This window comes from Nothobranchius furzeri, chromosome 14 (assembly GCF_043380555.1).
Source record: "Nothobranchius furzeri strain GRZ-AD chromosome 14, NfurGRZ-RIMD1, whole genome shotgun sequence".
In the NCBI taxonomy this organism is placed as follows: Eukaryota; Metazoa; Chordata; class Actinopteri; order Cyprinodontiformes; family Nothobranchiidae; genus Nothobranchius; species Nothobranchius furzeri.
In genome coordinates, this window is record NC_091754.1 from 37,756,411 (window position 1) to 37,777,891 (window position 21,481).

Below are 21,481 nucleotides of genomic sequence, written 5' to 3' on the forward strand. Positions count from 1 at the left end.
GATCCAAAAGTCAGAGAGGTCGGATGACTGCTGGCACCGGAGGGCTGTAGAATACCGTGGTACCGATCCTTTCAGTCCAGAGATGTACCGGGTCACGACAGACGGATGGAACCGAGCGTCTGGGACTCTTGCGGAGTCTAAACAATGTCAGCTTATTCTGCAGGAACTGTTTTGCTATCTCAGCTTTGCAGGTGCAAAAAGGTTTTGACGACGTGTCAAAATCTTTGATGGTCAAAGAGGTTACGGCAGGTGGCCGGTCTGAAGCTTTCTCTAGCTGTTGAGTCTCTCAGAATGATCTAGTTTTAAGGTTTTGATGTTATGATTTGCACAGCTAATCAGAGGCTGACAAGTTTGGAGATGTTTTCCCAAGACAACTCCGAAACACGCCCTCTTCAACATCAGAAGTCCTGACTGGTAAAGAAACAAGTTATGTGTTGTAGTCTTAACTTAACCGTACTTGTTGTTGTGTGGATGCAGGTGTGAGGACCTCGTCGTCAAAACATGGTGAACACATGGCAGGTTCTAGTAGACACACATAACACAACATCCATTCAGTGAGCACAGATTAATGAAGCATTTCATTATACCATAATTATTATAAGTAGTAATAAACAACTGTTTATTTAATGATTATCTAGATTATGAGTCACGGAAGAAGTTCATATTGATTTAAGAAATCTTAACCTTGGGAAAGAAAGTTATTGTTTATCCTTCAGAGCTGCAGCGTCTGTGAGTCCCAGCTGGTGTGAAGGCTGGCTCATTTAAAGGGAACACAGACAGTGTTGTGTCTCCTTTCTGACCAGATGTTGAATAGGTGGTGAAAGGTCAGACAGTGCCTAAACTGACCATTGCTGGACGCTACGCTCCATTAGAGCCTCAGCAGGCCTGAACAGTTTTGTGATGGGCCAATCACAGTGCTCTATCGGTTTGGTGGGCCAATCACAGTGCTCTATCGGTTTGGTGGGCCAATCACAGTGCTCTATCGGTTTGGTGGGCCAATCACAGTGCTCTATCGGTTTGGTGGGCCAATCACAGTGCTCTATCGGTTTGGTGGGCCAATCACAGAGCTTTTGCACGAACATCATTAAAGCAAATGTGTATTTCAGTATATGGAGTAAAATTATGGAATAATTTGGATGATGACCTGAAAAAATGTTTAACTACCGATCAATTTAAGAAACTATATAAAGAAAAAAAATCATAGAATCGTATGATTGATAAGTAAATATTGAATAAGTATATTGATAAGTTTTGTAGTGATATTGTTTGCAAAGATAAGGAAGTTCTATACTTGGTTTGTGTATAAGGCCATTCTGTAAATTATATTCTATGAAGTAGAGAGGGGTAGGTCATATAAGACCCCCCCCCCCCCCCCCATCCCCTGTTGATGGTTGGATTTTGCATGAATGATGAATGAAACTGCTGAGTGAGAAAATAAATTAACAATTATTGGTTGGGTGGGCCAATCACAGCGCATTCTTGGTTTGTTGGGAGAGATGATGCAATGAGGTGGAACAACTAAGATGGTAATTGCTCACTTAAAACAGCTTTGGCATCAACTTTGGACCGCTTCGACTCGGGCTTTTCTTCTAGTCAAGAGCAGACAGAGGTCCTTAATTTAGAAAAAAGGATGTATTTGTGTCTTCTCCAACAGAAGATGGTGGGCTGCTCCGCTGACTAACATCCTTAGTGGTGGGTACACCATGCTTTTTGTTGTCTGATAGCATGGAGAGAGTGAAAGACAACTGTAGACCCCTGCCCCACTACTGGGCTCAGTCTATGGTTCATGGCCAGACTATCTATGCTCATATATAGGATGGCTAGACAGGCTAGCAGGAAGATGCAATTTATATTAATTAAAAAAAATGTTTTGTTTGTTTTTAATTTCGACAAGCCAACATCAAATAGTAGCAACCAGGAGTAAAGGCAAGATTTCAGCTAACAGGAAATACTTTAGTGAAAAACAAACCCAAAACGTCTACTTCAGTAAAGTAATAAATCATTTGTACTTAGGTACTTGACACTGTTGCACACATATCAATTTACTATTCCCATTATTATTATTGTTATTGTTGTTGTTGTTTTTTTGAGGCTTGAAGCTCGTATAACTAACACCGTTGCAGCCATGTTAGCGGTGATTTCCATCAGTATTTAGTGTTCTAGATGGAATTCGTGTGTGAGGCTGAGAGCTCACAGTGATGTCAGCAGCTGCAGCTTTCTCATTAGATGCCTTCAGCTCGGTTTCTGACAGCGGACGGTTACCTTTGAGCTCCAGGATGTGTGTGATGTGAAGTCTGGCTGCGGGTCTCGGTGACTCTGGAGCCAGCCCAGGCTGGTGTCTTAGAAATCACAGCCATTCACCAACCTTACAACAACGCGTGTCTGCATTCAATACTGTAAACATGAACACCTTTGGTGTCTGAATGAACGTGTTTTCCTGGTGTCAGCTGCTGTGAAAGGCTGCAGCTGCTTGCCTCGGATCAGTGCAGTTTGAATTGTAACACGTGAAAAGAAGTCAGCCTCTTTCATGGACTCGGTTAAAAGGCTAATAGCTGCGGGTCACACCGCTGATGTGTGCACACATCTGCATGTCTCGTCTCTGCTCAGCAGCGTCATCCTCTTCAGCTGCAGAGGAACAAACGTGTGTTTTTGTTTTCTTTCCTGCAGAACGTCGACGTTCTCCGAAACTTGTTTTGCTCCTTTTAATAATCTTACTGAAACAAACATTTGCTACATTTTTCCTGGCACCACACACGTTTCCAGCTTAATGGTTTCATGTCAGGACTGTTTTCAACAAATACATTTAAATGCCATATGTTTGTTAAAGGTGCCGACTGAGAAGCGTCCCACAGCTCGACTGGGCCTGTGTGTGTTCCTGGTGAGCGTGCAGGACTTCTTCAGCACATGTCAGAATGCAGTCTCAATATCTGTGAGCCAGCAGCCGCGCTGCTGATCGAGTGTTACAAGTGCTGACGTACATGAAAGGAGCTTTTGGACCAAACGGTTCTGACGACTCAGAAGACTGCCAGTACCCCCTGCTGTTAAAAGAACCAACTTGTTTACCCTCACACCTCAAGAGGAACGCTGTGATCGTGCAACAATGAGCGTGTTGTCTTTGGTGATCCTCACATGGATACGTGACGATCACTGACAACAGCGACGGAGGAGGCTGCAGCTACGGTAGGAGTCGGGAGGGTGGGTAGGGGGCTGAACGAGACCAGGGACAGGAAGAAGCTGGTCCATTTGTTCCTGGTTACATCTTCTCACTCACTCACTCACTCACTCACTCACTCACTCACTCACTCACTCACTCAGCCTTTATTTATTAAGCACCTTACAGGCATGAGCATGCCACCAAGGTGCTGTACAACAAAAGAATAAAACAATAAAACACATAGCGCCACAGACATAATTAAATCCACAAATAAGAATTACGAAATACAAAACATTAGCAATTGCTAACCCACAGAATTAAAAGCCAGATTATAAAAGTAGGTTTTCAGCCTCATTTTAAAAACTGCTACTGATGGAGAGTCCCTAATGGTTAGGGGCAGTGTGTTCCACAGTTTCGAACCTGCAACAGAGAACGCCCTGTCCCCTCTCAACTTCAACCTGGCCTTAGGAGCCACAAGCAGCAGCTGGTTCTCAGAGCGGAGTGACCGGGTCGGAGCATATGGCTGCAGCAACTCCATCAAATAGCCACACCATTCAGCGCCTTAAACACCATTAAAAGTAGTTTAAAACAAATTCTAAAATCAACAGGTAACCAGTGGAGAGCAGCCAAAAATGGTGTCACGTGTTCACGCTTCCTTTTGTTGTACAAGAACCTAGCTGCAGCATTCTGGACAAGCTGCAGCCGGGTTACAGTACCCTTACTTACACCAAATAAAACAGAATTACAATAGTCGAGACGTGAGGTAATAAAAGCATCAACAACAGTCTCAAGGTCACGTCTAGATTAAAACGGCTTTACTTCAGCCAAACGTCTTAAATGATAAAAGGAAGAGTACTATACTACTACCGTACCCACATGAGCATCCATGCAGAATGCAACGTCCATCTTCACGCCAAGGTTGACTGCTGAAACACCCAAATAGGAGTTCAGTTCACAGCAGTCTACGTTTGAAAAATCAACATGTCTGCTCGGGCCAAACAACATCTTCAACATCTTCCCAGAAGGTAAAGATGCAAACAGGCGTGTTGGGTCAGCATCTACAGCCTTCAAGGTTGGGAGTCTTATTCCCACATTCCCTGCATTTTCTTGACCACAGAGGCCACCTGATGAGTCACAATGTTCTCTATTTAACTCCTACAGCAGTTCACCAGGAGCTGAGTGTCCAGACCAACCCGCTTCACCCTCCTCACTAAGGGTTGGGAGGAGTGCTCTTCTGAGAAGGAAAGAAAGACTGAAAATATTTGAAATGAACAACATTCATTATGAATTTCAAAATGACTGAAAGTGAAGCTACTGAATTGTTGTTCAACTCAAATATTTGTAAACACCAGATGTCTGGTCCGGACTAAAATGACGGTTCTCATAGAAATCACGTGTCTTCAGTCAGTCTGCCTGTCTGAAGGCTGAGCGGTAGCCCCAGTGCTGTCTGGTATCGGGGTGTGTACTAGAGCCCTGTCCTGAGCCAGGGTGAGTCCTCGTCTCACCATCTCGCTATCAATGGGTGTTTTGGTTTCAGGAGAGGGAGCAACAGCTGTTTCCAATCAGCTGATCAGCGGGCCGGTTTTTAAGGAGGAAGGTGGACATGACTCGACGCCGGATGATTAACTACTGACTGGTAGTCTCTAGGCCTCGCTTATCTCTGCTCTTGGTCTCTCGTGTTTTTCTCTCGTGACTTGGATTAATTCTATTTTTGGATTTTACCCCACCTCAGGTCTGGATAATCATCAGAGTTTTCCCCAACGCCATTTTGGATTTTTATCTGGTTTGTTTCCTGGTTCACCCTCCTCCAAGTGCCGACCCGATCTCCTCCACCTCTCGCTCCCTCTCCAGAACCACACCGGTCCGGATCCCATTCCTCACTCACCTCTACCGCTCTACAATCATTACCTGGACTTACCCCGGCTCACCCCTCCCACACGCTTCTCGTCTATCTAAGCTGTAAGTCCCTCAGCCAGCAATTCCCCTGCCATTCTACAACTCACCTCTGCTACTTTTCCCTCTAGACGCTGCTTCCCATTTCTGCACCTGCTGGATTTTCCAGTGCGCCCTTAGTTCACCGTTTCGTCAATAAATATATATATTTTTTATACAATCTGACTCTGACTCTGATTCTGCATGTCCTGGGTTAGACTCTTGCCCCACAACATGACAAGCCCTGCAATGGGACCCAACACGAGTGGTGCCGGAGCAGCCCTGTGGGTCCTGACTCTGCCAGACGAAGGAGGTTACTAACAGCATGAATAACAGGAAGCTAAAGATAGGAAATTTAAATATCTAGGAATACCAAAAAAAAATGTCCCAAACAACAAAGGCGTTCCTCGGTCTGCCAGACTAACTGGGCGGTGCCTGTCAACTTGTTTTTGTTGTGACCGATGTACAGAGAGGCGAGAGGGGGTGGGAGCGGTGGTAGTGATCACAAACTCAGCTTCGGAGTACCCAGGATGGATCTGACGGAGCTCCACCACTGAGCAGATGTTTGACCAGCAGCTTCTGCTGCATCCCTGGGTCTCCTGGCTCTGGTTTCTTGTTAAGGAGGAAATGAATTTAGTGCAGTTGAGCCTTGGCACTTGGTGTCGTTCTAGATCCTGACCGCACTAACCAAGAGAGCATCGTTGCTTTTGTGGCTCCTGCAGGCCCAAGGAGGCGGCTGCAGGATTGGGCTGAAAACCTTATTTTAGCCTCCTGCTGCCTGATTCTTACGTTCCAATGCATTTTAGATAATACATTTTTAAATAGGTGCGGGTACATAAATAATTCAGAGCAGCACAGAACTACACATATTGTTCGCTCTCACATCATTGTGCTCTTTTAATTTGGCCACAATAAAAAAAGACCGCTTTGCAGCAGTGACACGCCACTGGGCAACTACGCTTGCTGCTAATTGGACTGCCAAGTAGAAAAACACTCTGAAACACACTTTTACATCTTGTTGGCAGCCTCTGACATAACTGGGGCAAACACAATAAAGAATTAATGGCATGTGCCAACATGGGGCTTCTTTCTTAGCCTCTCCATCCACGAGCAGGCTGCTGGGAGTTTACATGCAGGACAAAAGGAGGAGGCGTAATAATTGTGTTGACACGAGACTCTTCCCACACCTCTGAAGGTGTTGGAGAAAGTGAGAGGATGTTATCGGACGTTGACCTGCCATGCCATCAATACTGCAGAGGGCCTGTAGCCATGCTCCAACAGCCTGCCTGTCATTCTTTCTATCACTGTTTGTGATCAGAGTGTGAAAACAGTCTGCCGGGTCGGTATTCGTGCACATAGCTGCCAGTGTTGTGAACAACTGCTGGTACGGCCCCTTACTGTAGATTTCTCAGTAACATTCTGGTTAGCGGGTTCTGTGGATGTGCTGAGGCAGAGTAAACAGTAACGCTCAGGCTGCCTGCAGAACTACAGCTTGACATTTCCTCATTTCTATTCCTCTATAGATTATACAAACAGTTAGTGACCTTTGGAGCCCGGCTCCCCTCGCTCCCTGCTCCCAGACTTTATGCTAATTTATTCTAATCAGCTCCACACGTAGCAAACACACACTAACGTGGCACCGACCTTCTTCCCCTAACCCTCAGCTAGGAAGCAAAGAGTAAACGTATCTGAAACATCACCCTCTTCCATCCATCCCTCCAGTCAGCCTCAGCCTTCTCTGTAACGCTCGCTTGCATCCCGGATCGTCTACAGGTCTTTTACTCATTCCTGGAGGATTTCACTGCAAATAGAACACTGAGTAAAAACACTAAAGTGTAAAATCCAGGCTCGGACTCACCTCTAGCCCGTCCTCGTGCCTGTGCTGTTTCCAGATGCGACCCGTGTCACTGTAGAGCAGCAAGTAACTGCTGACCCAGTCCCAGCTGTCGTAGCGTCCCTGTGTCGCCACAGCCGTCACCTCCATCTGCTCCCGGAGGTCCACCTGCAGCCACGGGTCATGGTCTGTCACCATGGGAGACCAGCCCCCTGCTCCTGGAGGAAGGCCAAACACACAGGACACTTTACATTTTAGATGATGACGAAGAAGCCTCTAATGGAGTGAGGCGTTGAGGTTCTAGATCTCCTGGGAGCGGATGAACAGTGTTTACTCCACAGCAGCACTGCAGACCCGGACTTCCAGCTCAAAGGCTTGAGCTGAGCTGAGGCACTAACCTCCATGTGTGAAAAAGCAAAGACAGACCCAGACTTTCGGGATGCTGTGGCAGCAGTTCCACGACCCACAAAGACCATCATAGATGGGCATCCTTTCCAGCAAGCCCCCACGTTCTGGTCCACAGAGGTTGGGTCCAGTGGAGTTCCAAATCACTGTTTTAAAACCGGCTTCAAGAGAAGAGGAAACGGGCACAATCGGATCCCTCAGGGTCATCACCTCACTTCAGTCCAGTGATGTTTTGGACAAGATCCTGGATCCTGGTACCATCAGAACCTGTTCCCTCATTAGTGCCGCTTCAGTGGAACTGTTTACTACAGCGGTGTCAGCGTTTGTCTGCTCAACTGAAGTCAGTGGATGTTAATGATGCTGGGTCTCAGGGGTCAGTGGAGCCCAGATAATTATGCCTCTAAGCTCACCGGGCCACAGAGTTCTTCTCTACAACACTTAAGGAGCACATCACAGGGAGGGGGAGCATGGCACAACTACAAGCACCTTAGCCATGAGGCGTCTTAACAGTCACGGCTCACCCTCATTTAATAATCACGCGTTGGAGTTGTCTCACAGCTTATCCCACTTTTGGGAACTAAATCCGGAAGGACTCTGGTTGGATTTTTCTGGGAACTGTTCACACAAACATTATGAACATGTTCAAAGGTCCAGTCAGAAGCATGCAAACTGCAGCCCAGTGAGATACTGACACTAGGTGTGATATGCTGGGTCTGTGTACCAGCACAAGTTTGGACACACCTTCCCTTTTAACCTATTTTCTTTATTTTCAGGACCATGAGCATTCACAAAGGGGCCAACAAGGGCCAAACACCTCTGGGAACTCCTTCTAGCCTGTTGGAGAACCATGTCAGGTGACTTCCTCTTCAAGCTCACCAAGAGAATGTCGAGTGTGTGAAGCAGTAATCAGAGTAAAATAGAATATAAAATATGTTTTCTATTATTTCAGTACATAACTCCTCATGTGTTCATTTATAGTTTTGATGCCTTCAGTGAGAATCTACCAATGTAGATGATCATGATGATAAAGACAACACATTGAATGAGAAGGTGTGTCAACATGTTTGGCCTGTATCGTGTATATTTGTGTGTGTGTGTGTGTGTGTGTGTGTGTGTGTGTGTGTGTGTGTGTGTGTGTGTGTGTGTGTGTAACTTCCTGAAGGATGCAGCAGCTGGTCTCTGACCAGTTGGTGCACCACGCTTGAATCCTGATGGACTCCTGACTCAGGAGATCATTTCCTATCTCAAAGATATGCTGGAGCTCTCACCATCTCTCCGGTTGAGTTTGGCGTAGAAGGCAGCGTGAGTGGCCGAGGACTGAGACGAGCTCTGAAACGACGAGTGTGGCAGGCCCGACAGCAGAGGACCGTTGCAGTTATCTGGAAAATAAAAGAAAACATTTGCATTTCAGATCAGTCATCATTAGAGATGCTCCGGTTGGATCTTGATGCAAATGGGACTCGCCAAGCTTGAATTTGCTCAGCAGATTGTAATTATAGAAAATGTTTCTGGCAAGGATAAGAAGAGTTGAGCATGCTGCGCTACCTGTCAGCAGGAGAGTTCGAGGACATAAAACAGAAACACAGTGCTGCTTCACCTCACCCCTCAGATGCTGTCAGCGTCTATTAACCCCTGTGTGTGTGTGTGTGTGTGTGTGTGTGTGTGTGTGTGTGTGTGTGTGTGTGTGTGTGTGTGTGTGTTGTTTTTAATCCCACACTGTGAGATTACATCACATCCAACAGGCAGCAGATTAGGAGTCCAGTGATCTAAAGCTGTCCGTTTCATCTGGGTCTGATCCTCTCAGCCTCCTTTAGTGTTTGAGCTGCATTAGGCCCGGGTCTGAGACCCAAATGAAAACTGGCACCAGCCTGATTACAATTACGCCTCAGCCTTCTCCATCAGTCCTCTGCCTGAGTCCGGGGCCCGCCGTTGTTTAGGGCGTGAGTTCATATGGATTCTGGGCACATCCGGAGCTGCGCCTGGCCATCCATCCAGCTGATGGGAGCGCAGCAGAAGTGGCAGCAGGAGTTGTCCCGCTGAATTTCTGATGACCTGACTTGACTTCTCTCAGATCTTTTGCCAAGAGATTTTTCCAATCCTGATTTCAAGTGTGACTAAAGTGGATCATGCTGTTTTGTCCAAGACTCAAATTATGGCTGTGCTGCCGAGCAGTTTGGGGACATGAAAGCACTGGCACAGCATCTTAACACACCACAACAAGTGCCGGGGTTATTATTCAAGAACAGTTCTCTTAATCTTTCAAAAGTCTCCTTGATCCTGTTTTTGCTTCCCACAGAACGACTCCCATTTTCTCTCCATCCTTTCAAACTACATCCGTCTTTTCTTGACTCGTCTGTTTGAAGTGAGCAGAGACCTTAGGAGCCTCTCCTCTACACACACCCAACGGTACTCTGATGTTCCCACGTGTGTTTTAGGCCTGACAGGTGCAGCGAATGTTTGTTTGTGTGCAAATAATGTTGTTGTTTACAGATCCCCTCCTAAGCCACGCACCCGGCTGACAGTCTTATGGACAGAGGATGATTTGTCTGCAAAGCTGCTCCCAGGCTCATGGGATGACTGGGAATCCTATGAAGCTGGCTTCAGATCTGTGCAGAACCCTCAGGGGTTTAATGCTTATAGCCAAATGAAGGCAGACTTGCATCCAAATGCACTGATATAAATAAACACATCCACACAAGTGCAGGGTGAGGGGAACACTTAATCTCTCTCGAAATCAAAAACACATCAGCTGCTGGAGTCTGCAATCACACCAGTGATGGGGTTTCTGGTGAGAATGTCGCACGGACTCTCCCGTGCTTAAAGCACTCTCCGGGTTATATCTCCAGCTGTGTCTGGGATCAGACTAACACATGGAGCAGGTTTCTACCTGCACACTGGGGAAGTCTCTGCTGACACAACTCACATTTATACATCCAGTCCAGTCATTTCACTGCTTCATCACAAGCTGAAGCAAACTGGATTGTGGGCATAGAATATCAAAGGCAGGTCCAGGTGAGGGTGAGGTCCAGATGACAGTCTCCTCATCAGCTTTTGTTTTAGTTTATTTCTTTAATCTGTTAAAATCGTTGTAGAAAATATAGCTTTAATTTTAATTCTCATCACCATAGAAACCTTGAGAAATATGAGCTGAAGAGCTTGAAGTGTGCTTCAGAAATGTCTGATCCAGCTCTCTGCCTCGTCTGTTACATAAACGATGGAAGTCACACACACACATCACCGACTCTGTTATTTCTCTTTTAGAGAGGATTTAAACACGTTTACTAAAATTTCATCTGGACTTCTGTTCTGTTCAGAGCTGAGGTCGACCCTTTAGGGCTGGGGTGTCAAACTCCAGTCCTGGAGGGTTGGTATGCTGCATCTTTCTGTTGTTTCCCTGTTCCAACACAGTTGATTCATCTGTGCAGCAGCTCATCATGCTCTCCAGAAGCCTGTTAATCACCTGCTGCTTGATATCAGGTGTGTTCAAACAGGAAAACACTAACATGTAGGATAGCGGCCCTCGGGGACCGGAGATTGACACGTGTGCGGGGGGAGGGAGAACACACACACACACACACACACACACACACACACACACACACACACACACACACACACACACACACACACACACACACACACACACACACACACACACACACACACACACACACACACACACACACACAGGTACAATCACAATACTGTTTACATTTATTTTATAAATCAGCTTTGGTTGCTTCAGTCATTTGGTTCTTAGCAAACTAAAATTCTGTCAACAAAAACGGAATGTTGCACTTTTGAACTTTTAATATCTATAGAAATGTGTGTGTGTGTGTGTGTGTGTGTGTGTGTCCTTTGTTATCTGTTATGATAACACCAGAGCTCCATAGCACAGAGCAATAAGCTTCACAACATCAGGCTTGGCTACACAGACAATCCTTGATAATAGGATCAATTCCCTCCCAGTTGTGGATTTTTCACATTCTCTGGCAAATAAGACGTGAAAAATTCCAGGGCTCATCTTAAACGTCTTTCAGTAACCTTGCATCATTCACAGCTTTCATTTTAGAAGCAGAACACATGTTTTTCTCTGTCTGTGGCTCTGTGTTTGTTTAGACTCCAAGAGAAAATCCAGTCTCCTCTTTGTCCTGTTCTCTATCATTTAATCAATACCTGAGCCACACGGAGAAAAAGTCTGTAATTAACTTTGCAGAAATTATCTGTTCAGTTCAAGGACATGTGTGCGAGCTGTAAAAAATAAAAACAAGCTCAAGGTTTCTCCTTAAAATGAGAAGTGTCCTCTTCCTTATCTCCCTTCCGTGTTCGGAGCTTCTCCCAGTGTGCAAAATAGATGCTGGGACACAAAGAAATCAAACACACCAGTCACAACAAAAGGACTTTTGTGGTGCACAGACTGGATATTTTAAGCTCTGTAGTTGCAGACATCACTGCATCTGAACTCACAAAGCCTCGCTTTTGCTTTCTGGATATCAAATCTCAGGAAGCAGAAACGGGAAAAAAGTCATCGGGATTTCCTAAAAATAGAACACGTAATATTTGTAGGAAAAAGGCAACAGGAAGCGATGCGGTCCAGAGTGATGGTCTTCACTGGTGGGATGAAACCCGTGTGATTAAAATAACAGCATCCCAATTAGAGAGCAGCACACAGCCAGAGCCGTGCTAGCGGCAGGTGTCGGTCCAAACGCAGCTTCCTCCTTGTTTGCCATTGAGCAAAAACAGCTATTCCTACTCATCATTCATCCAGTCAGAACGGTTTCACACCACCGTGCTGCTGCTGGTGGAAGGACGAGGGACAGGAGCTTCTGATCAGACATTCACCCGCAGGAGTTCTGGCTGGTCTGGAGCATACAGGCGTGTGTTAACACAGCAGTGACCTTAATAGAGCTGTTCGTTAATCAGGAGGGGTGAAAGGTCATTCCTAAACTATCCATAAAGAATTATTAAACTTCTCACAGAGGTTAGAGAACTGAAACAGGCCTCTTAATCCCAATGACCCCAATAATCCAATAGCTTCTAAAATTAAATGTGTTTCTGTGTAAAAAGTTGAATCTTCATTGCTGCTGAGTTTCATCATGCTAACGTCACATAAAAATCCTCTTGTCCTCATCACACCTAGCAGTAACTGAATCCAGCCATAATTCAAACACACATAGCCCGACATGCAGACCGGTGATGGGTGTGTGCATAAGCAGATCTGTGTGGAGATGGAACATCGGTCTAGAACAACCTGCAAATATTAGCAGTAATGATGTCAGACAGCTGCCAGATGGGCACCAAGCACCGAGGATGCTTGTTGAGATGCTCACCCGGGACGATAAAGGTCACACTGACGGTTTGCATGAAGATGGAGCGTGTTCGGAGCTTTTACAGGAGGATGTTTGTTACTGCAGCTCACTCTTACAACTGATGGGTACGTGATATTTAGTTTAATGGTAATTAACTAACAGCACAAGTTCAGGGTTGTAGAAGGTGGAACTTTACGTTGAGGGACTGCTGCACCAGAACCAGTCATGTGAGAGGACATCACAGGAAGTCCTGCCTGTGGGCTTTAGGCGTGGGGTTATGACTGCAGAAATAGTGACCACATCTTAAGCTGAGTGAGACCGGCGTCATGTCAAAAAGTGTTCTTTCTCCCCCTCCTGTGCACACCTCTCTCCCCTCTGCTGCTGGTGAATCAAGTCAGATTCATGCTCAGATGCATACATTAGGCTGTCCCAGATTACCGTAGTGGTTTGTCTCTGAACTCAGCATTTCCTGTCAGTTTGTCTGAAGTGTTCATCAGATTAGACTTTTGTCCAACACAGACAGATTATAATCCTGTCTGGATTATAACAATCTAAACAGCGTCTGTCTGTAAAACCAGCTTTGGTTAGATCTGGAACCAAACTAGAACTGAACTGGACTGGATGACAGACATTGTGGTTTGGACCTTTTCTCTGAGATGGAGAGTTCACAGTGTTGTGGATTAGGAACAACAGCGGTGTGTAAACAAGTGACATTCCACACAAACTTTGTGATTTAAGAAAAACCTGACAGAAAAAAGTGATCCTAACCAATGCTGATATGTTCCTAGTGCTAACTTAAACCAAAAGTTAATTCATACCATACCAAAAAACTACGTTTAAGGGTATTTTGTCATCGTGTGGACCAGTCAGATGTCCCAACAATGCGGGCATGCTCACAAACGACAGGTTAAAGGTTTAAATGTGTCCACTTTAGCATATAAACACATACTCACACAGAGAAAAGACTTGGTCTCTCTCTCACACACACACACAATAAACAAATGTTTGTTTGTTTTTGTTTTAAATGAAAGTATTTTTGTTTAACGTGTAACTTGATTTAGGGTCAGTAAATGTTTTTAATATGAAGTTAAAGTCCCTAAGTCATCACACACTGATGAAATTCATCTCTGCTTCAGACCCATCCCCATGGTAAGTGGTGAGCTGCAGCTGTGGTCGCTCTCGGGAACTCTCTGGTGGTTTAACCCCCCAATCGACCCCTTAAAGCTGAGCACTGAGCAGGGAGGCGTTGGATCCCATTTACGACGGTGGTACAGGGATTAAGTGCTCGCCCCGTAATCGGAAGGTTGCAGGTTCGAGCCCTGATCAGTCTGTCGCTGTCGTTGTGTCCTTGGGCAAGACACTTAACCCACATTGCCTGCTGGTGGTGGTCGGAGGGACCGGTGGCGCCAGTGCTCGGCAGCCTCGCCTCTGTCAGTGCGCCTCAGGGCAGCTGTGGCTACATCATAGCTCATCACCACCAGTGTGTGAAAGTGTGTGTGAATGGGTGAATGACTGATTGTGTTGTAAAGCCCCTTGGGGGGTTCCAGGACTCTAGAAGGCGCTATATCAAATACAGGCCATTTCCCAAATAAGTCTTGGTATGACCCGACTGGGATTTGAGCCTCGATCTCCCAATCCCAGGGTGGACACTTTACCACTCGGCCACTGAGAAGGAAGGAGTTGGAAAACAGGTTAGAAAGATGTTTGATTTCTGATATTTCTTAATTGTATTAGAATTGAATTATACAGCCTAAAGTTCCCACCCCTGATGTGACTCAGCACCAATCCTAAATGACCGTCACCAGCCACACTGCAGCTGTCATTGATGCCAGAAGCCACTTCTTAGAGATATAGTGTGTGTGTGTGTGTGTGTGTGTGTGTGTGTGTGTGTGTGTGTGTGTGTTCATGTTCAGAAACCCTTAGACCAGGGGTGCCCAAATGCAAGTCTCACAGAGCCACATTAACATTTTCAATTAGCCAAAGGTCTGTTTATTATTATTTGTAAATCAGTGCGTCTTGACACAATTAACTTAAACACAACTTGCCTTCTTCAGTTAAACAGCAACAAGCACACAGTGTAATTTCCATTTAGTAATGAAGTCATATAAATCCTTCTATTAAACCAAAAACTAAACCCCTGTAATAACTTCAACCAGGTAAGGAAATGCATTCTGAATTTATTATTCCGTCACATAGCTTTTTAGTCCGACCAGTCAGTATTTCTGTTGGTCTTGCTGCTGTAGAGTCTGACAGAGGGACCTGCTCTTTTGTAGCTGTAATTTCCTCTTTTATTTTGCCTTCATTCTAGTAATGAGCGATATAGAAAAAATTATCTTTTTTCTTTTTTTTTTTTGCAAATTTACGATCACGATTGTCTCACAATTGTTTTCTATTTTGACATTCAGATGTTTCACGTTTCAGATTTATCATCTAGAAACTGTCCATTTTCATAGTCCACTTCTCTTTTAGCTTCTTATTCTTCTTTTTCTTCGTTGGGTTCGGCAGGCCGCCCTTTCTCGTGTGGAGAAGCTCTTCTTCCAAAAGGCCCAGCAGCTGCGTGCTGATTTGCTGTAGCTCTCTCTCCGTGGTGCTGAAAAGGGCGGACTGGAAATGGAGAGAGCTCAGGAGCTATCCATGGTGCTGAACTGCAAACAGCCGGGGTTCATCACACTGCCGCTTAACATTCATGGACTCACGCATCTTGACTTGTGACTGGAAAAGCTGTGGTTGGTTTAGCGCCCAGGAAACAGCGGGGAACGACTCAGCTTGTAGAAGCTAACTGTTAGCATTAGCAACTCTGAGCAACTGGTAGCAGTGGTGTGGAGTTGTTTCTGGTAACAAAATAATTCTGACAGCAAATCATGTTCAGCAAACTTGTCAGGAGAAGGAACAAACTCTGGCACCCCATAAAACCAATACGAAGCTGCGTTCAAGCCCAAAACAGAAATAAACTAATGGCAACGGTTTCATAAAATAGGCTTGACCTTGGTAGACAGACTTTACTGATGGCATAATCTAAGTTCTGCTGGCCAACCATAGTTTTATATGTGTACTAATATAAATGTGATTCATATTTGGGAAACCATTGGTAAAAAAAAAATCAGTACCTGTAAGAGTGTGACTATGTCATGAAGGGCAACAAAAGGGTAATTACACCTAAAGGTTAACAGATTCAATGTGCCTAAAATAATTTTACATTTCAAAAAAGTTAATTGTAAGGAGTAAAAAGAGACATTTATTAGTACTTGAATCAATACTTGGTATTGGAAAGTACTTAAATAGTACTCTATTTGAGCTGTGTTAGTCAGGGTGGATTCTCTAAACTCAAATGTGCGAAGAGTGGTGGTGTTTATAACTTTATTAAAAGTCAGTACGTAGCACCTTGGGTGCAGTGATGGAGCACAGCGAGGTAGACTGCTGGAGGAGGGTGCAGAAGTTAAACACAGAGACCACAGAGTCAATAATATCAAAGGTTACAGTGATAGTATCTGGTATCAGAGTGGCCTCAGACCTCTGTGTGGTATTGACAAAGCTTCATATGATACCCTGCTCGGACTAACGGGCTCTGCAGCTCGGTGACCTCTGCTTAGCGATAGCGCGAGTGGAGCTGAGGTATCGGTTCACAATTAGCTCCAAACATCGGCGGAATTCAGGAAGCATGCATCAATACAAATGATTGTGAAACACGGGCCGCTTTACTGTAGCACTTTATTTGTCTGAACACTGAAAATAATCTAAAAGGACCTGCCAGCATTTACAGGCAGCCTGCAGGATGATTTATCGATGACTTTAATGATGATAAAAACATGAATTATTCAACCCTCATTCAGGAAGGCAATGAAATAGGAAACAGGTTAATTTTCTGTAGGCTTATTGAAACTCTGTGGGGGATTTTTTATTCTGTCACAGCTCCGTGCAGACAAGGTGATGCTGGGAGAACATTGTTCTAACAGATAACAATGAACAGAGGCACCATTACCACCTGACATCTTGGTAATAACTAAAGGCTGTTTTCACAAGTGCTGAGGGCGTTACACTAAAACAGGAAACTACTCAGAGTCCCTCAGATATGAGTTAAACTGCAGTGAGCTGATGATCCAGTGACCTTGTCAGTCTAAATAGCAAGCACAACTCCAACAGTAGCATAATGATGTGAAAAAATATCAATGCATGTTTTTAAACGACTGTTGAATGAGTTGACTTAATGAGCCAGGTTTCATTAGACTTAATGTATTATTTTCTCCTGTTTCAGCTACCTGAAGGCTGTTTTATTGTTGGATACATCTAAAGACACCCTGAAAACTTCTCATACTTCTACATTTCAGAGATTATTATTTATGTCAGTAGTTTGTTGGTTTTGATGTTCAGGTCTGGTTGCTGTCTATGTAACCTGGGTAACGCTGGATCTGCAGAGCTCAAGCATCACACCAGGGATTCACAATGACACAGGTGGAGAGTGAGTGTGCAAAACCAGCGGGACAGAGACACCAGAGAGTTGCAGAAGTTTGTCTGCGACCTCTTTAACTAAATAAAGAAGTCTTTGCTAAGTAAACGATCCCCCGTCTAAAAGTATATAAAACCTAAAAAAATGCTTAAGAATCAGTGCAGACTAAAAAAAGTTCGAGTCCATAAAAGCAATTAACACAAGTTCTTTAAGAAGACCCCAAAAATACTTGGGCTCCTCCCAGATCCACAACGTCACGCGGAGGGAATTTCCAGGATGGGAAAGGCGACCTCCTGGCTTCTGCGTCCGACTCCAGCAGTCTCCGGTCTCGCTCTCATCAGGCGATCGTCTCAGGCGTGATCTCCCCCGGAGCTCTCGCCGCTCCTCCTTGCCAAAGACAAAACACTGGGGCAGAACCTTTGTCTGTGAAGAGGTGCAATCTCTTTCTCCTCCAGTAGGATCGGCCCATACGGAGCATCAGCCAGCATGCGACAGTGGAAGCAGTCTACTCACGGATGCAGGCAGAGGTCCTACCTCCCACTCGTTGTGGCTGCACGCCAGGGATGAACTGCTCCTCCTGCGATCCAACCCGTTCTGTGCTACGTCCTCCTCTATTAGTGCAGTCCCTCTGCCTTCTTGTTTTTGTCTCTTTCCCCTCCCGCAGCTCTGCAGCTTCTTCCGTTTATCAGCCAGCCAACTATGCACACCTGGTGCGCTCTCACAGTCACGCCCACCTCTTCAGGTGACTATCATCAGTCATGTCAACAGTGGCAAAACAATCTAAACTAAACATGCACATAAAACCAGCAGCACACAACAAAACCATGCAACAACACAAAACTGTTAAGACATTCTAACGATTAAAGCAACAGAAAACACACATTCCACTGTGTGACATCTACACATGATTCCATGGTGTGGTGAGGATGATCTTAAAGCAGGCGTGTCGAACTCAAATTCACACTGGGCCAAAATGAAAAACTGGGACGAAGTTGCGGGCCAAAGTCAATATTTTTTAATAAGTAATGGCAAATGTGCACATTTTCCTTTATCTACAGACATGAACGGTTGAAACTTCTCATTTGGAAACAAACTTATTTTTGCACTAACACTGAATGTAGAATAACCAAATTACACACGACCAAGTCTATTTTAAATAAAGAACACATCAGTGGTATTAGTTTCTTATGTCTCAATTTTGTTTAAATATTTTTGTTCCTTAAAATCTGCAAATATTCAGCATTTCTTCTTTTTATTCCTTTAAGTGTTTCTATTTTATGTTTTCTTGTTTATTCGTTATTGTTTACTCTCCTTTTGTCATGTTCCTGGCCAGAGGTGAGTCACACCATCTCTAATCAGTATTAAGCTGATTTTCCACAAGTGAGGAGCTGAGGGAGCGGCAGCTGCAGGACATTTCCAAATCAGGGACGCGGGTTTAAAAGGAGGATGCAGACACCTCACTCTGCCGGATGATTGCTCCAGTTTAGGAAGCACCAGCCACTTGTTTTGCTGTTGTTCTTTCGTGTTTTTGACTCGCTCTTTGACTATTGGACTTATGACCTCGGACTGTGTTTTTGGACTACGTTTTTGGATTATCCCTTACGTCTGGTGTTTGTTTCCCTTCCCCTCAGGATCCTCACACCACCTGCTCCACCCTGGCTGTCTACATACTCTGGATTTCACAAACCACGTCCCATCCTGCTCCTCCAACTGGCTTGGTCTATGTTTAATCAAAAGATTAATATTTAATTTAAATCTCTTAAATTAAATATTAAAGTTTATTTATTAATTCAGAAGATCTAAAGAGATCTTTGCTCGTTCAATGACCAAATATACACCACTCTGTGTTTCATTTCAAACAAGAGTCAGGTTTTTAAAGTTAAGAATTTATTACTAACAACTCAAAGATAACAATTTAAAAGACAATTCATGAATGACAATTTACAAAAGCTTTGGTATTAAAACTTGGTATTAAAGCAATCTGTGTCTGGATGAAACTTAAATGAAGTGTGTGTGTTTGAATGTGTGAATATAGGTCTCAGAAGGTTTTTATCTTAGAGAGAGAAAAACGCATTCTGGGTGAAAGAATTTGGTTTGCAGTTAAGCTAAATTCTTAATAAAACAGGCATCCAGATGCAATCTTGTGTTCTACCTCACCGTTCAGACGACCCTCTGTTCGGATCCAGAGGTCAAGGGAGGATGTTGATCAGCCTCTGGGTACCCGGTCCGGTAGGGTAGACCAGTGGTACCGACCCTCTGGTCCTAGAGTTGCCGCAGGCACACAAGTGTGGAATTGCGTCCGAGCAGATTCTTAAGGAATCTCGTAGCGTCAGCTTGTTGCAGATGGCGTTTCTGTTGAAGCAATTCTATCGGCGTGACAGAAAAGCTTTAGTAGAGGTTTCGAATGGCCGACCCGATACTCTGGACTCTCGTTGCCACGGAGAGAATTTTGGTGAGCTCAAGAACTGAACTTGAACTGAGGAGTTTTGGTTTTAACATACCTTGGAACCAGTGGCGGCTGGCCAGTAGAGGGCGATAGGGCGCCGCCCTCCCAGTTTCCCCAGTGTTTATAATTTTTATTTAAAAAAATAAATACATGAAATTAACAATAATCACATATTCTAAGTTAATTGTGTGTTTTGTAACAAAAATAAATCATATATATATTTCTATATTGGTCTCTGCCGAACCGTTCCACAGTGGGGATGGGGAGCTGCTAACGTCAACTGAGGCTATAGTCGGACGGTGGAAGGAATACTTTGAGGAGCTCCTCAATCCCACCAATGCGCATTCCGAGGAGGAACCAGAGCTGGGAGGCCTGGGGATGGACTGTCCGATCTCGGGGGCAGAAGTTGCTGAGGTAGTCAAACAACTACACAGCGGCGGAGCCCCGGGGGCGGATGAGGTTCGTCCTGGGTATCTCAAGGCTATGGATGTTGTAGGGCTGTCATGGTTGACACGTCTCTACAACATTGCGTGGTCATCGGGGGCAGTTCCTAGGGAGTGGCAGACCGGGGTGGTGGTCCCCATGTTTAAGAAGGGTGACCTGAGGGTGTGTTCCAACTATAGGGGGATCACACTCCTCAGCCTCCCTGGAAAGGTCTACGCCAAGGTACTGGAGAGGAGGGTCCGATCGATAGTTGAATCTCAGATAGAGGAGGAGCAATGTGGTTTTCGTCCTGGCCGTGGAACTGTGGACCAGCTCTATACCCTTGCAAGGGTGATGGAGGGGGCATGGGAGTTTGCCCAACCAATCCACATGTGCTTTGTGGATTTGGAGAAGGCTTATGACCGTGTCCCCAGGGGCATCCTGTGGGGGACGCTCCAGGAGTATGGGGTGGGTGGCTTTCTGTTAAGGGCCATTCAGTCCCTTTACCAGAGGAGCGTGAGTTTGGTCCGCATAGCCGGTAGTAAGTCGGACCTGTTCCCAGTGAGGGTTGGACTCCGCCAGGGCTGCCCTTTGTCACCGGTTCTGTTCATCACTTTTATGGACAGAATTTCTAGACGCAGCCGTGGTGTGGAGTGTGTCGAGTTTGGTGGCAGGAGAATCTCGTCTCTGCTTTTTGCGGATGATGTGGTCCTCCTAGCTTCATCCAGCTCTGACCTTCAGCTCTTGCTGGGTAGGTTTGCGGCCGAATGTGAAGCGGCTGGGATGAGGATCAGCACCTCCAAATCTGAGACCATGGTTCTCGACCGGAAAAGGGTGGCTTGCCACCTCCGGGTCGGGGGAGAGGTCCTACCTCAAGTGGAGGAGTTTAAGTATCTCGGGGTCTTGTTCACGAGTGAGGGTAGGAGGGATCGGGAGATCGACAGGCGGATTGGTTCGGCGTCTGCAGTGATGCGGACGCTGAGCCGATCTGTCGTGGGGAAGAGGGAGCTGAGCCAGAAGGCCAGGCTCTCGATTTACCGGTCGATCTACGTCCCAATCCTCACCTATGGTCATGAGCTTTGGGTAATGACCGAAAGAACGAGATCGCGGATACAAGCGGCCGAAATGAGTTTCCTCCGTAGGGTGGCCGGGCTCAGCCTTAGAGATAGGGTGAGGAGCTTGGACATTCGGGAGGGACTCGGAGTAGAACCGCTGCTCCTCCGGATCGAAAGGAGCCAGTTGAGGTGGTTTGGGCATCTGGTCAGGATGCCTCCTGGACGCCTCCCCGGGGAGGTGTTTCGGGCATGTCCTGCCGGCAGAAGGCCCCCGGGTCAACCCAGGACACGTTGGAGAGGTTACATCTCCAATCTGGTCCGGGAACGCCTTGGGGTCCTGCCGGAGGAGCTGGTGGACAAGGCCGGGGAGAGGACGGCCTGGAGCTCCCTAATTGGGATGCTGCCCCCGCGACCCGGACCCGGATAAGCGGAGGAAGACGAAGACGAAGACGAAGGTCTCTGCCGAGCTCTGCCGAGCG

At 45.7% G+C, this 21,481-nt stretch overlaps 1 protein-coding gene across 1 annotated transcript in view; it reads right to left on the reverse strand.

Moving 5' to 3' along the window:
• The window catches only part of cntnap5a (contactin associated protein family member 5a), a 165,578-nt gene that overhangs the window by 124,207 nt on the left and 19,890 nt on the right, over positions 1 to 21,481 (reverse strand). Inside the window, exons 2-3 of the mRNA XM_015965714.3 lie at positions 8,594 to 8,704; positions 6,945 to 7,138 (exon numbers count right to left, since the gene is read on the reverse strand). Of these exons, the coding sequence (XP_015821200.1) occupies positions 6,945 to 7,138; positions 8,594 to 8,704 (305 nt within the window). The remainder of the gene's footprint in view (positions 1 to 6,944; positions 7,139 to 8,593; positions 8,705 to 21,481) is intronic.